Genomic DNA, 17,218 nt, shown 5'->3' on the forward strand with positions numbered 1-17,218 from the left:
CCATGAAAAGCTCCAGCTGCTCCACCGTACCCCTCCAGAAAAACAATAAATCATCAATGTACCTAAGCCAGCACTGCACATGGGACACGGCCATGTCACCCTCGTCGCCAAAAATCGTTCTCTCCCAGAAACCCAGGAAGAGATTAGCATACGAGGGTGCACAGGCCGCGCCCATCGCAGTGCCGCGCTTCTGTAGGTAAAAAGAGTTCTTAAAAGTAAAAAAATTATGGGTAAGGATAAAATGGAGCAGCTGGAGTATCAAATCACACATCTCACTGTCCCGACCGGAGGTCCCGAGGAAGAAGCGGACTGCCGCCAACCCGTCCTCATGGCGGATGCAGGTGTAAAGTGATTCAACATCCGCCGTGACTATTAACATGTCCGCTTCCATAAAGATACCGTCAATCCTGTTGAGCACGTCCGTTGTGTCCTTGAGGTAGGAGGGAAGTGTCTCGACCAGGGGTTTAAGGTAGTAGTCAATGAATTTACACACCGGGTCACACATTCCCTCCAAACCAGACACAATGGGACGGCCCGGCGGATTGACGGCATCTTTATGAATCTTGGGGAGCAGATAAAACGTGGGCACCTTGGGAAATTTAACCAAAAGTCCCTCAAAAACCTTCTTAGTAATAAGACCGCTGTCAAAAGCCTGCTCTAGGATAAGCAAGAGGTCTCTGGAAAATGAATTGATGGGATTAAAATCAAGCTTTTGATAAGTATCCTTATCCCACAGCTGGCGAAAAGCCTCCTTCTCATATTTGATGATGGGCCATATTACAATGTTTCCCCCCTTGTCAGCAGGTTTAAAGAGTACGTCCCTCCATGTTTCCAATTGTTTGAGGGCAGACCTCTGTTGACAAGTAAGGTTATCACTGTGCCGTCTAGATGACAAGTGTGTAAAGTCATCTACAACTAATTTGGTAAAAATATCAACAGAGGGACACAATGACAAGGGGGGAAACTTAACTGACCTAGGCATGATGCAAGATGGAAACCTACCAATACTGTCAGGGGGTTGTTGTTCAGATTGGAGCTCCTCCAAAACTGCTAGAGCCTCTCTCTCTGCCCGACTATCCAAATCGAAAGTTGGCATGTCACGACTGTGAAGTTTCTTTAAAACCAGCTTCCGTGAAAACAAAAATAAATCCTTCATGGCTGTAAAAAAATCAAAAGAATTAGTCGGGGAGAAAGAGAGGCCCATGGAGAGAACCTCAACCTGAGCCTCTGACAGTATATATGTAGAAAGATTAATTACTTGCAATGCCCTACTAACCTTTTTGGATGTTTTGTGTGAGGCATGCATGGAAGACTTCAATCTCGTTATCACGCCAGAGGGTATTGAATCAGATGTTATATTTGAATTAGAATGCCCAGAAGGTCCGCCCTCATCAGCGGAGAGACCAGACGCTATAGAAGTCATCATTACATCATTGTCTCCTCTTGTGCCTGTTTTATATTTGATACTATTTGTTCAATAACTTGTTAATACATTTTTGATACCTTTTGAAGCATATTTACTCTGTTCTCCTGGTTTTAATATGTAATATACAGTAGATTATACATCTTGTGTGTGGATATATATATATATATATATATATATATATATATATATATATATATATATAATTTTATATAAAATGACATTGTATTACATATTTACAATTTATTAGTTTGTGTTCTAAAGTTATATTCCAAAAAATATATTTTATGTTCTATCTAAATATCTTTAAATCATTTTATGATACAATAATGTCCGATGTTCACATTGTACTACAATACTTTTAAATTTTCCACTTAAATATAAGCAATACACTAAATATTATTTAGTATGTTTTTGTTGAAAACTGTTTTTTTGCCACTTATATATAACACTATGTAATACACTATGTAAGTGGCAAAAAACTAGTAAATAAAATTTGTGCAGTCCATGAATTTGTTGTAAGTAATAGAATTGCTTCCATCAGATCCTCCTTCGCAGATGACCTCAAATCTGACCTAATAACTTTAAGTCTAGAGAACAGACTCTATACAGTAACTTGGGTTGGAGGCAAAGCCGTAACCACATGGGCAACAGCTCTAACAATTTCCAGGTATAAAGGAATTGCCTCATGCACACTCAGTTTTGATGAACGCTTGAATTATCCTATTTCTTTGAGAGCAAGTGAAATATTGTACTGAAGTCTGGTCAATCTGCTTGCTATAGGAGACGGAGTGAAATCTTTTTCCTTGCGGCAACACTTTGCTGCTCCATGTCATCCAAATACTTGTCAAAGTTAAACTCTATCTGATGAGGATGAAGATATGGCAGCAGTAGCACTGTCAGGACCCAAATCCTCTTCCGCCTGGCAGTCCTGTAGCCACTCATCCTAACTGCTACCTCACTCAAAGCTTCTTTTCCTTTAGTAAGCTGTTGATCATCAAGCAGTATACGATGACTTGGGTCCACATAAACAGCTGCCAAAAGAATTTTATTTTCCAATAGCTGTGTCTCTCTCCGTTTCATTGAAGCAGAAATGTCATCTGCGATTAAACCTCCTCTTTGGGACACGCAAAATAGCAAGTTCTCCCACTCCCTTATAAAAATGCCAGGAGTTAAATCCTCAGCTTGTAATTTAGTCACGGTAAATGGGTGATTAAGCAATTCCTACAATTCAGCCACCTGTGTCCATTGACCTTCATTTAAGGTTACTTGAGGGTTCACCATATCTATAAGAAACGATTTTAGTTCAAGCAATCGCTCAGTCATTAAATAAGTGCTGCCTCAGTTAGTGGCCTGATCAACAATTGCCCCTTTCCCAGCAAGTCTCTTCAAGATTGAATCAATTTTAGGGAGTTCGGGCAGGCAATAACCAATTTCCTCACTTTTCCAATCAGATTTCTACCACTGGCATATACACCCAGTTTCACACATCCGGCTTCTCGCCGGTTTGGCAGATGTTGCACACGCCAGTACCAGGGCTGTGGAGTCGGAGTCGTGGAGTCGGAGCTCATTTTGGTGGAGTCGGAGTCGGAGTCGGTATAAAATGCACCGACTCCGACTCCTAAAATATATAATAAATTGGGGACAGGAGTGCAATGCAGAATGTGCTGAATATTTTACTAAATAACAACATTTAGTATAATGCTTATATTTAAGTGAAAAATTTATTGTAGTACAATGTGAACATCAGACATTTAATTGTTTTTATGATACAATAATCAAGATATTTGGATAGAACATAAAATATTTATTGGAATACAACTTTAGAACACAAAAAACTAATAAATTGTAAATATGTAAAATATATATATATATATATATATATATATATATATATATATATATATATATATATATATATATATATATATATATATATATACATACATACAGTGTATATACACACACACACAAGATATATATGTAATCTACTGTATATTACATAGTGTATTACATATTTACAATTTATTACAGTTTTTTGTGTTCTAAAGTTGTATTCCAATAAATATATTTTATGTTCTATCCAAATATCTTGATTATTGTATCATAAAAATTATTAAATGTCTGATGTTCACATACACATATTCATGTACTACAATAAATTTTTCACCTAACTATAAGCAATATATGTAGGAGTCGGAGTCGGAGTCGGAGTCGGAGTCGGAGCAAGAGAATTTGAGGAGTCGGAGTCGAAGGTTTGGCTTACCGACTCCACAGCCCTGGCCAGTACAGTACGATACAGTACAGTGACAGCGCCACAACTTCCGGGTCACATGACAGTATGTGACCGGCTTTTGTCGCGCTGCCACTATACTGTATACTCTGTACTGGAGTGCGCCACATCCACCAAACCGGATGTGTAAAACAGAGGTCCCTCTTCCAGACTCTTATTGCCAGCTGCAGCGTGTGGACAACCCAGCGCATGTGATGAATATGAAAGTGTTTTGAAGCAGCTTCAACAAGATCATCTCATCCTAAAGTATCATTTTGCTGTTCTTCTGTTGTAATATCTGTTTCTCAGTTATATGAACAGCGCTGTGGCTCCATCTCAAACACTAAATCCTAAATTTTCTTCTAGCTGTTGTTCATTACTCTCATTCATCAGTTTAGTTGTACTTATGGTTGAAGCATTGTCCGTTACAGTAGCAAGAACCTGTTCTTTTTTTGCATTCCTAATCTTGCAGAACTTTTTCCACTAAGGCCTGGAGAAACTGGCTGGCGTGATGAGCTTTACTATCTTTTACTGCCAGTGTGTTGCTAACAATTTCTGTCACAAACATATCAAACATTGATGGCAAAATAATTCAGTAAAACGCAGTGACTCTGGCATCCCAGCAAAGGCAATGGGTTTCAAGACATGACATTCAGACACAGCATTTTGTAAGGCTCCTCACAAAGAATGAGCATGTCAGTTTGTGGCGATTTTCTAATCTGCTTTTGCTATTGAAAGCATTATTTATGAGCTCAAAAACCCTTTCAGGTGATGCGGTTTTTTTAAAAAGCTGATCTTTTGCAGCTGATAAACATCCTCAAAAACGCTGTGTGTGAATGCAGCCTTAAATCAGGAATAGAAAAGCCATTTATAGGACATTTCATAACTTTCCCAAATTCCTATGAAAGAAAAATGTATCACTCTGCATTGCACTACTGTCCCCAATTTATTATATATTGTCAGAGTCGGTGCATTTTATACCGACTCAGACTCCACCAAAATGAGCTCCGACTCCACAGCCCTGCATTCGATGAGAACAGTACAGGCAACTTTACAATAAGTTGTTGGGTGAACACAAGTTTACAGCCTTTACATGACTACTGAATTTTTATTTTCCTTTTTCCACCGTGTTCCCTGAGCTAGCTGCACAAGCATGGTGGTAGAAGGGATTGGGGGGTACGGAGCAAGCACATTATGATTAAACTAAGAGGGACTGCATACCGCTCTAATCCCCCCCCCCCCCCCCTTTTACTTTTGAAACGGCACAGATCCAGGAGTTTCAGTCTGGGTCCACCCATCACAAGTCAGTAGCAAAATCTCAGATCCCTCATTTTTCTGAAGTAGCAGAGATTTCTCAAACACCTAACTACACAATCATTTGAATATAGTACAGCAACATATTTACATTTAATAAGTTATCACAAAAATATACGACAAGAATACAGGGATTTTGGGGAGGCAGGGGGTGAGGTACATTTCTCCCCATACATATAAAAATATGGAATACTTAAGCAAAACAGCACTGAGTACCATATTCCTACACTATGCTCAGAGTTAATGCTCCAACTGCTACACAGTGCTCACCATACTATAGACAATGAAAAACTAATTCAGGAAAGCAAATATCCAGCTGTAAATTATTTGTTGTTACATGTTTCCTAATCAGTGCTCCAGAAACCTAAATAAAAGTTCCATTGTAACCAAAGTGCAACAAAAACTTATACAAGAAATAAAAAAAAAAAAAAAAAAAAAAAAAAAAGAAAAAATACATTTGGGTGCCTGATAAGTTTACACACCACCATACTCCTGTGAACATGGGGCCAAGTCATGGACTAGAAAAAGTTTTGGGCATATGAAGTCTCCAGGATATACTACACAGAGATCCTCAAGAGGCACAGCGGCCCGCAGCGGTGGTAGATGGGCTCCACAAGATGGAGAGTCCTCTATTAAAGGGTCCAGTGCATAGTTGCTGTGCAGGAGATTAGGTTATATGGTTGCTCTGTGACTGCACTGCCAGAGTCTCCTGATGTCAGAACTGGGAAGAGAAAACCTAGCAGCATTTCCGGAGGTAGTTTGAAAATATACGCACAAAATGGTGTTTGGAGTGTAGTCTTTCCTACTCAAAAAGAGTCAAGCCTTTACTTCATTTTCAGGTTCATGCGAGTCCATTTTAGAAGTGATCAAATCCACCCACTTTGTGTGTCAATGTCACCAATGCAGAGTAGAAGGGATGGAGAGGAGAGAGAAGGTAAACACTGCTGCTTCAGACTTCCAGGGAGGGTTTCTTTACAGTTCTGAGGATTATACGTTGCGCTCGGTGCATACCAGAACATGAAGACACTATCTGTAACTAACATTCTTAAATCACAGCTAATAACAGAAGATGATCACTGCCATCTGCATATGTGGTACCCGTAGTCTTCTGTAACAACGCCCTGAACACGAGTCATCTGGTTACCTCCAGGGCCTGCTCACATGGGGAGAAGTTCTGGTGGGTTTTCACCATAGCAGAACTTTGCAATTGGGTTTCTGTAGGAGTTCTCATGTTGCACACTCTAAAGGAGAAAAATTAAAATTATGTTGATATATACAACTAAATGCAGTTCTGAAATTCTATTCACCTTACAATTACTGCTTCCAGTAAGATTGTATGGCACAGGCAACACAGAAGCAGGTCACATGGCAAGCATGGGGAACATTTTACACTAGGAATACGTCGTAAATCATGTAATCAAGTGAACCATTATCACATTTAACAGGGCATAGTTTGCGCTAATTGCAGGCATTTGGCAAGAAGAGGTTTGAGCAACATCAATTATGTCAGGGCACAGGACCTATCTAATCAAATACCATCTGCACCCAACACTGGACAGACCAGTACTAGGAGCCGGATTCTGCAGTCATCGCTTATTCTGACCTTTAATTATCAATGCATTAAACATTTGCAGGAGAGAAAAACCCAAAACCACTTTAAGACCCACAAGTATTCTGTATTCTTTTGGCAGCAACAGAAAGATGCAATGCCGACATTCACTTTATGTTTTATTTACAGTATTTACCACAGGTTAGTTTTATTTTTTGATAAATTGGACTTACTGTTCCAGCAATACCAAATATGCTCATTTTTTAATTGTGAAAGGGGAGGAAATGTGAGATTTTATACTTTAGCTTATTTTAGTCCTTCGGGACATGAATCTACAGTCATCTGATCCCTAGTATTATACATACACTATATTGCAATAGTCAATTACATTCTCCTAAGGCTGGAAACACATCTATGCGAGTAAAATCGGTCCGACTGGGCTGAAAAAAACTCGGCTGATTTTAGTTCGTTAGGTGCGAGTACAACGCAAGTGCGATGCCATTTCTGAATAACTTAATGATTTTGCTCGCGTGTGTGTCACGTATGCGATGCTAGTTTCCTGCAACATCTTAACTAGATAAGTGATTACACATGTGTCAGTTAATTACCTTTGGGAATGTGATGTCACATTCATCTGTTGAATATTTAATGAGCATAGTTCCTGCCACACTCGCAAATCTGAACGCTGGTGCGCGTGTGTGATCCTACTTTTAATCCGCTTCCATAGGGAATCATTGAGAAAAACGGTTCGAGAAACTCGCAAAAAAGCAGCATGCTGCGATTTTCTTCAGTCAGATTTGAAAAAAAAAAAAATAAAATGCAGCATGTTCATTCTTCCTGCGTTTGTCAACATTTGTCACAAAAACACAGCAAAAACGCATTGTGTGAAAAACGCACCAAAGATTACACGCATTTGACATTTCCAGGCTCTGACAAGGTGCCGTTTTGGCTGCAGTTTGTGAACACAAAAAGATGCAGCGTGCGCATGTAGTACGTACCTGAAGCATTAACACTTTCCTTCTGGGGCTGCTAGTTACCCTTAGGCTATGTGCCCACGTTGCGTTGTGTCCCTGCAGAAATTTCTGCAGCGATTTGAACAGCACACGTGCGCTTCAAATCGCTGTAGAAACAGTCCGTAATGGAAAGCCCATTTCATGCGCTCTGATAGCAGCCCTCACCATAAACAGAGTGGGGATGCATCCAAAGCACATGAAAGAAGTGACATGTTGCTTTTTAGAATGCAGTGATTTGGCAGCATGCAAATCGCTGCGTTCTAAAACACAACGAGTGCATGGATTATGCACATTCATAGATTGTGCTGGGGACGCAGGACGCATGCAGTTATGCTGCGGTGCAGAACGCAGCATAACTGCATGCAATACGCACACGTGGGCACAGAGCCTGATACATATGCACCATTTCCCTGAAACTAAGACCTGCTCGCAGTTCTATAATGAAGAAGTGTCCATGCAGCAAGACTTCACTATAGAAAGCATACACCCCCAAAACAGAAGACAGAGGACCCCGCAATCACTCAGAAGCTAAACAGGAGGACCTGCAGTGGATCCACACCCACCACATCCAGCGATACTGATTGCTTCTGGCCAGCAGTGCAGTGGAACGCGTGGAGAACCTGAGATGGAACACATCGATGTGGATGGGAGGGAAGACTTACTGAGCCACAGCTGTGACGCTGTTTGTCTGCGGTCACAGCTGGAGGTTCCCATGGTACCCCACCAGTGACCGCAGGAGAAAACAAACACCACACATTGTTTTCTGCAGGAGATGTAGGTCTATGAACTCCATTCACCTGAGGTGAAGTTAATTGAGGGGCGTTTTCCCTGCAGTCACTGGTGGGGTAATGTGGAAACCTCCCGCTGTGCCCATAGATAAACTGAGTGAGGTCACTACTTATAGCCGCAGTTCAGTCAGTCTCCCAGTGTGCTGACAGTTCTGTGCCCACATGCTATGACTTCATTATGTAGCAGAGCCAGGATCGTATTGGGACCTTGTGTGCATTACATTGCAATTGGGTGTTTTTATGTATTTTATTTAAAATAATGGATTTTTTCCGGTGTTTGTATTCCTTTCTTTTCCCCCTATAGACTACCATTTGCGGTGGGGTCCTCAGGCACCTCCCATTACGAAACTAAGGCTTCAGGGCAGCTGTGAGCTGTTATTAACCCCCTTATATCTCCAAAATTGCCACTGACCCAGGGCAATCAGGATGAGCTGGGTAAAGTGCCAGGATTGTAACATATCAAAAAAAGTCCGGAGCCTCTCTTCGGAGTCTCGACACAGAAACTAGCCAGATATCCCTCCAGGAAGGACCTAGCCAAGGAGTGGCTCTTTTTAGGAGACCACCATAATCACCATATTAAGTGGCCCTTTTAGTCAATATCCAACTCTTTGACAAGGTTAAAGATATGACAAGGGAAATACCAATATCCATCCACAGTCAGCTGTTTCGGGGTATTGCCCCTCAGTGTGGAGTAGGATTCTGGCCAGGTGAGAGCAATGCCTAGTAGACCAATAAGACAACAATCACTGATCTCAGGGAGACCAGCCAGAGAAAACACTGCCGGCAGCCAACGAGGGCGCTCACAGTGAAATCCTGGGCTAGTTTCTGTGTCGAGACTCTTAAAGGCTCCACAGACTTTGATTTGCAGGTCTAATAGGCATTGCTCCCACCTGGCCAGAATCCTTTTCCTCTTATTTTGATACACAGCCAAGATAAGCACACAAGTAGGGGCTGCAGCAGTATGCTTTATCTGTACTGGGCATCACAGTATGGGAAACCATATGACAGTTTTTTTTATTTTTACACCAATCTACAGTGACCTGTAGACCACTAGTATGTATCAAAGCAGTCACAGGTTGGGGGTGGCAGGGGGGGGGGGGTAAATGTCACAGTCTGACTAACCAGACGCCAGGACTACTAGTGAGCAGAGGAAGCCATGAATACGTATGAGGGAAATTAATGGCCCATGGAAGTAATGTTACCACTTCGTGGGGGGGTTAAAACTCTATATTGCACCTGCTCTAATCCTGAGCCCTTTCTACCACCACTTTAAAAATACTATACTTGGGACCCCATAGACACATATGATTGAAAGCATCCAGATTAATTCCAGTCTTAAACCTTCTGATCCCAAAGGTCTGTGGGTTCGCCCATTACGAATGATGATACGTCTGATCCCTGCGATCACACAGGGGGTGGGTTTAGACTGATAATCTGGAGCCATTTAGATGACACCAATGATTGCCAGATCTACATGTAGCCAAGATCGGAACTAGCTCTGCCAGCTGATATTGAAGACAGATTTGTCAGGTATGGTTCAGTCCCAGCTCCTGACCTACATGGAGAAGACATGTTGGATGAAGCATTACACCCTTCATCAGGAAGGTAACATACAAGCATTAGATCGTTTTATTTAAAAGGTGGCAATATATTGTGCTGACCTGCAGAAAATGTTAAAAGGGTACTGTGCCAAGTCGTTACAATATGGAAGAGTGGAGACAAAGGGTCAGTGCTGCAAACTGGCTCTGAGGAACTTCAATATAATGTTCCTGGAACAACTTGGCATCAAATCATTTACCTGTGAAGATGTTCGACATTTGGCCAAGCACAGCTCAAAGTGGTCTTCTACAGCCATGAATAAGTTCTGGAAGCCAACTGCAGCCCTTCGTAAGAAACGTTCCAATATATGTTGCTGAAGTATTGAGAAAATGTCACATGTATTAAATATTCAGATTATCTAATTTGATATAATCATTGAAATTTGCCCAACATGACATAATATAAAGGACACACCTTGTTGGGCTGCAGGCAGCAAGACACGCAGTTTTCATAGACACGGCAGCACCCGTTGGGCTGACAGCTCTCACAGTTATATTGTCTGGTACTGGCCAGGACATTGCAGCAGCCATTTGCTAGCAGCTCTTTGCGTTCACATACGTAACCTATTAAAATGGATGGATGACTGGAAGTGAAAAAAGTGTAATGTACTTCCAGCTCAATGTCTCGATCAAGACCTACTAAGAAAATACACTTCCAACAGCTGCCATTTTTTATTTGCTGTGTATAATAGTCTGAGCTGGACACAGCAAGTTCAGGGCAACTCCAGGATACAGTAGACGCAGGTCAGTGTGACCACTTGTCATACTGTGGCCGCCTCACCTATGAGCTCAGCTGTCCAGGCCACAGCGGTGGGTGAAGCCAGGCACCAATTTTAGCCAAAATACAATTGTCCCCATAACAGCAAGTTCACAGGTCAGGCAGCCCAATATTGCACTTCTAATGGCAGGCTAATATCACCAATGGAAGAAGCCACCTCTGCAGTCCTGCTCAGAGCCAAGGTGGCAACTTCCTCCAGTGAGAAAAAGCTTGGTAGCCTGCCATTAGTAGTACAACTAATTTAAAGTCTGCAGACATGTCAAATCCAAGTACCTTTAACATTGTAATGCTAGAGTCACAAAACATAAGAGGGTGGGTAAGTAAGTAGGCCTAGCCTTCCTCTACCAGTTATATATTTTACATTTTCTATTGATTTATAACCCACAATGCCATTTATCATGCATAAAGCATTCAGCCCTTTAATAAATGCTGTCAGTGTCTGCCATTCAGCTTCCTATGACTTGTGTGTCTTTTATAAGGGAACCTGTCAGCAGGATTTTGCTATATAAACTATAAATTCAGTTGCACACTGAAAAGGCCAAAAATGTACAAGGGAAAATATGGCACTGCATTACTGCAAAAGAGATATTTAGTTTATGTATTGTATTGGCCAATGCATGTAAGCCCGGAAACCAACAGCAAGGTATTGGCCAATACATAAACTAAATATCTTTTGTAGTAATGCAGTGCCATATTTTCCCTTGTACATTTTTGGCTTTCAGTGTGCAACTGTATACATTTATACTATGTTTTTTCAGTTCGCACATGTTCACATTTGTTGGATGTGCGGGTCGGGTTTTGCTATATAATCTGAGAGCAGCACAATAGGCCAGGACAGTCCAACTCCAGCAATGCGTTACTTACGGGACTGCTCTGCTTAGTTTTCATGGAATACCCATTCTGTCTGGTTTAGATAGAGCAGAAGATGTTACTCTGCTTTGTGTATAACCCCCGCACACACCCCTGACTGGCATCTTGCCATCTACACTTTGAGCAAGCTGTTTATCAGTGGTGGTGTTACACAGATTAGAGAGTCTACGCTGCACATGGAGGTGTAAGGGTCCCATTACATGTAGCGATGTTCCAGCGATCCCGACAACGATACGACCTGGTCAGGATCGCTGGAACTTTGCTACATGGTCGCTAGTGGGCTGTCAAACAGGCAGATCTAAGTAACGACGCAGCAACGATACGGTGATCCTCGGCGGTAGTTCGGACTAGTGATGTGTCGGTCGTGAACGACCCGACACAAAAGATCCGGCTCCCTGCTGTGACTGACAGGAGCCGGATCACAAGAGAGCCACAAAAATATCTAAACTGCTCTTTTCGCCGCTGAAACACCGTCCACCTACTCAACAATATAATTGGTCACTTGTAAGTGGGCGGGGTTTAGCCATGGGTGGGGTTCTGGCAGCGTTCCTATAATCTTACAATATGTGTTCACCTGGGGTGAACACATTTAATAAGGAGCCGATAATGATCTGAAAGATCCGGCTGTTTTTGGTGCGGAGCCATGGGAACCGGATCACCAAAGAGCTGGACTGCCCATCACTAGTTCAGACCCTGTCTCACAGCAGCTATTCTGACGGGCATTGAAAAGAAAGCAAAAACACAGCGATGCATGCTTCCCAGCGGGACACCAACGATCAAAAAAAAAAAAAAATAAATAAAAAAAAAAAAAACACAACAACTAACCAGGACGTTCAGGTACGATCGATTATATCGCAGCGGGGGGCGGTCGCTGCCATGTGTCACACGTACAGATCGCTAGCAAGGTCGCTCTTGCATCACAAAACCTGTGACATTTCAGTGATCTCGCTAATGACATCACTATGTGATGGGGCTTAATACTGCTGGCCTAATCTTCTGCTGATAAAATACTGTTTGTATTAAAACAACAACCATGGCCTATTATGCTGAAATTAAGAGCACACGTCTGCTGACAGCCCATTTAATGGACTGTATTCGTGGGAATCTGATGAGAGGCAGGTTGGAACCAGCATGACAAGGGCAATAGTGAAGCTTTACTTTTCCCCCTCTCTTATCTAACTGTCAAGCAACACTTTTAATGGATCCACTGTTTAAGTCCTGGTGGTTCATCATAAATCCACGCCTCGATATGTGTCAGCTGCATATGGCGGATCTTCACAATATCAGGCACATTGTTGTAATGTCTGATGGATGTGCGCTTTTATTTACCTAGATCGTCTGTTATGAGGAGTTTGCCCTGCACAGAGTTGCGACATTGGTTACTCGGCCTGCTGCTGTTTCCAAGGTTAAACTGTATTTTCCAGTGAATGTTTTGATCTCGATCTAGAGTCTGGAGAAGCGTTCTGTCTCGGATGGTCTTTTCTTCCTATTGGAGGCATTAGAAAATATATATATTACAGTCAGGTCCCAACAAACCTAGATGTAAATGCATAGATCTACTTCATAATCACAAACCATCAATCCACCATAGTCTCCCATTACCAGGGCAGCTCCTACACTGCAGGAGAGTGACAGATACATAATCTGCCTTTTACTTTTAACAAGCCCAAATAAATCAGTCTCATCCTAAATTAACAAAGACTGCCAGCCAGCTGATCGGACAGCTCCTTTACAAGACAGATGAAGTGATGGAGACTCCTGCAGAAGAGCAGAATATTCTCCCAGAAGCGTTACTCATGACACCCACTCCAGGGCCAGGGGTACTCTGAACCGGGTCGGACTAGTCCAGGGTTGTCAGCGGTGGCTCCACCTGTGGGGAGCAAGAAGGGGTACTCTGAACCGGGTCGGACTAGTCCAGGGTTGTCAGCGGTGGCGGGGTCTGGCTCCACCTGTGGGGAGCAAGAAGGGGTACTCTGAACCGGGTCGGACTAGTCCAGGGTTGTCAGCGGTGGCGGGGTCCAGCTCCAAGACCCTGGCAGTGTCTTTTAAATAATAAAGTGGATGATGGGAGTTGTATTTACAAGGAAATAAAGTTTGTGATGCCACCTGTGGTTTTGCAGCTATGTGGGCCGCTGAGGTGCTCTGTGTTCCCCAGGGCAGGTGACGATGGCGCAGCTGAAGTAATCTTGCTCCCCACAAGTGGAGTAGGACCCTGGGGCGACTGTTGGAAATCTGAAAAGTCTATGAGGGCATGATGTGACACAGGAGGAATGGAGACAACACCGTGGCATTGTAATAAGTCTTTTACTCACTGTACTGGTTCTCAGTTAACAGCCAGATTAGTCCACCACGGTATATAGGGATCTCCAGTAATGGGCATCCGCTGATCCCGAGTAAGTGAGGCCAGTACCGGTTCTCCACTGTTTGCCTTTCCTGGTAGTCTCATCTGTGCTGACTCTCCTGCCTGTCCTGCACCTCCACAGAGTGCCCTGAGCAGGGAGTGACCGCGGACCCTCAAAGAGTTCTGCCTGCTTGGCTCCCTGATCCTGTGTGGCCCCCCCCCTTCCAGCGGATTCATGTTCTGCTTGTGGCCCAAAGGTGCATACAGCCACCCTGGCCTCCGGTATTACTAGGAAGTCCTGAAGTCTCTTCCTAGCCTAGGGACTGGGACCCCGTTTGCATACAAATCCCTCCACTGAGAGCTGTTGCTTGTGGAATAAGACTATAGGGGAGTCTGGCACCCCTCCCCCAATTCTCTGGGACTCTAACGTCACCAGGGTTGAGGGAGACCCCAGGGTCCAGACGCCTAGTTGGTCTTCTCCCCGCTCCTGACTGACGTCAACTTTCAAACTTACCTCCGCCCATTTTCCTCAAACCTCAAGCAGCAAGCTCCACCCCAAGGCTGGTTTCAGAGACAGTGCACGGGGCTTAAGTGCCATAACCAGATTAATGGTCGCTAAGCATTAACGGGACCTGCCCCGGCCATGATCTAATGTATGAGCTAACAATTGGGTGTCTGCAGGTTTTTGGTACGTGAATCGGGAGATTGCCTGCTTTATACCCAAGATGGGGCACCACACCTCTCCCTAAGGTGCAGTACCTCTGTGGTGACTGGTGACAGCCTCAGGGGACACACACCAAAAGGTGCGTATTGCCCTCCGTGAGCCGTGTTTATGGCACACGTGTGTTCTCCATGACAACACACGGAGAATGGGAGCTTTCTGCTCACCTGTTCCTGGCGTCGCTGTCCGTGGTGAAGATCTTTGGTCTCCAATCCTACCGACTCCCCGCTGCTTCCAGCCCGCAAGGAGTGAATATGCAATGAGCATAATGAGTGGGGGTCGGAAGCGAGTGACACCAGCAGCAGAAACAGCAGCACTGGAGAAGGTGAGTATAGAAATTCTTTTTATCTCACAGAAACGTGTGTTTTCTCCGATGCGCCACACGGATTACATCCGTGTGGTCCGTGATGCCGGAGAAAAACAGACATGTCTACGTGGAGCCGATGTATGCTCCACACGGACATCAGTGCAGACCCATTGATGTTAGTGGGTCTACGTGTGCCTGTGTCTCAGGCACGTGAGGAAATGGACCAAACACATACCGGAGACACGGACGTTTGAAGGGGGCCTTCTATGGGGTGGTCCAAAAGCAGGTGGACAGTACATCTAATAGGGTTATCAAACATGGTGTAAAGTGAAACTGACTGTTGCCCTTAGCAACTAATCAGGTTCCACCTTTCATTTTCCAAAGAGTCTGTAAAATGAAAAGTGGAGTCAGATTGGTTGCTGAGGGCAACCGAGTCAGTTTCCCTTTACACCATGCTTGATAGCCCTATTACACACTGTCCACTTAGGGGTGCTTCACACCAGCGAGATCGCTGCCGAGTCACGGTTTTTGTAACGCAGCAGTGACCTCATTAGCGATCTCGCTGTGTGTGACAGAGCAGCGATCTGGCCCCTGCTGTGAGATCGCTGCTCGTTACACACAGCCCTGGTTAGTTTTTTTATTGTTGCTCTCCCGCTGATAAGCGAACATCGCTGTGTGTGACAGCGAGAGAGCAACAATCCTGAATGTGCAGGGAGCAGGAGCCAGCGTCTGACAGCCTGCGGTAAGCTGTAACCAAGGTAAACATCGGGTAACCAAGGTGGTTACCCGATATTTACCTTCGTTAGCAGCCTCCGCCGCTCTCACACTGCCAGTGCCGGCTCCTGCTCTCTGCACATGTGGCTGCAGTACACATCGGGTAATTAACCCGATGTGTACTGTAGCTAGGAGAGCAAGGAGCCAGCGCTAAGCAGTGTGCGCGGCTCCCTGCACATGTAGCTGCAGTACACGGTGTAATTAACCCGATGTGTACTGTAGCTAGGGGAGCAGGGAGCCAGCGCTCAGTGTGCGCGGCTCCCTGCACATGTAGCTGCAGTACACGGTGTAATTAACCCGATGTGTACTGTAGCTAGGAGAGCAGGGAGCCAGCGCTCAGTGTGCGCGGCTCCCTGCTCTCTGCACATGTTGCAGCACAGCGACGCGTGTCGTTATGATCTCTGCTTCGGCTGCTGTGTTTGACAGCTAAGCAGCGATCATAACAGCAACTTACAAGCTCGCTGTTACATCACAGAAAACGGTGACGTAACAGCGACGTCGCTGGCGCTTAGTGTGAACCCAGCTTTACTCTTGGACCACCCTATACAATTACAAGTTCTCCTCCTGCATCATCATTACACACAATGGCTGATTGAGAAGAATCATGTGACTAGGCCTGTCCTTTTAGCCAATAGAAAAGCAGCTTTCCCCCCTAAGAGCTCTTCCAATTGGAGGAGGCTGAGAGGCCGGTCTGGTCACATGACTCAGCTCTGTGGCCAGGAGCTGTGAAGTGGCACAGGTTCTCCTGCACTCAGCACCAAAGTCATATCTCCAGCACAGGGGTTAAGGTGAACAGTGGGGGCAAACCCCCTTAAACACGTGACTTTCCGGTCATCTTTATTGTAAAACCATTTAGCGGGTCATCGGTGTTCTGGGAATTAAGAAAAATAATAAAATAGCCAAATAGATTAATTTTAGCTCCAATGGTATATACTGGAGAGAAATGATGGACCCTCCACTGCACAGAGCCGTTCCCGACCCCAGCCGCCCCGGCCATGACCTGTCCGCACTCACCTGTTTCAGGGTGCTGGAGAGGAAGTAGATGAGGGACAGGCCGAACACGACGCCCAGCACCCATCTCTTCCGCAGGATCTTCCTCCACAGCATGGCCACCACCTGCACCATCCTGGCCGCTGCCCGTGCACGGTCTATAACCCGCAGAGCCGCCCGCCACACGCCGGACTAGGCATAGCGCCTCACAGCGGCCAGACGAGCCTGCTGCGCCGCTCCGAGCCCGCTATCTACTCTTTAGCCACCATATGATTCCTATTTATATTATTTCCCCGGAAGTGATCCGTGCAGTGGTTCCACTTCCTGTGTAAGCGCCTTGTTCCCATAGTGACAGTCCGGAAAAGCTGAGCTGTCACATGACCTGTCACAATGACCCGGAAGCGTATGAGTGTGCACCTATCTTCTGCACGCAGCGGTGACGTCATTAGGTCCGCACGGGCTCTGTCACGTGACCTGTCG

At 44.5% G+C, this 17,218-nt stretch overlaps 1 protein-coding gene across 1 annotated transcript; it reads right to left on the minus strand.

Annotated features, from left to right (window-relative positions):
- Positions 1–4,504: 4,504 nt before the first annotated feature.
- Positions 4,505–17,075, minus strand: SPRING1 (SREBF pathway regulator in golgi 1). The gene is made up of 5 exons (XM_075341849.1): positions 16,763–17,075; positions 12,935–13,091; positions 10,373–10,521; positions 10,158–10,271; positions 4,505–6,250 (listed from the first exon to the last, which is right to left on the minus strand). The coding sequence occupies exons 1-5, from the start codon at positions 16,871–16,873 to the stop codon at positions 6,167–6,169; spliced, it is 615 nt and encodes a 204-aa protein (XP_075197964.1). The 5' UTR covers positions 16,874–17,075; the 3' UTR covers positions 4,505–6,166.
- Between the last annotated feature and the right edge of the window lie 143 nt (positions 17,076–17,218).

The sequence above is a fragment of the Anomaloglossus baeobatrachus genome, chromosome 1, assembly GCF_048569485.1.
Source record: "Anomaloglossus baeobatrachus isolate aAnoBae1 chromosome 1, aAnoBae1.hap1, whole genome shotgun sequence".
In the NCBI taxonomy this organism is placed as follows: domain Eukaryota; kingdom Metazoa; phylum Chordata; class Amphibia; order Anura; family Aromobatidae; genus Anomaloglossus; species Anomaloglossus baeobatrachus.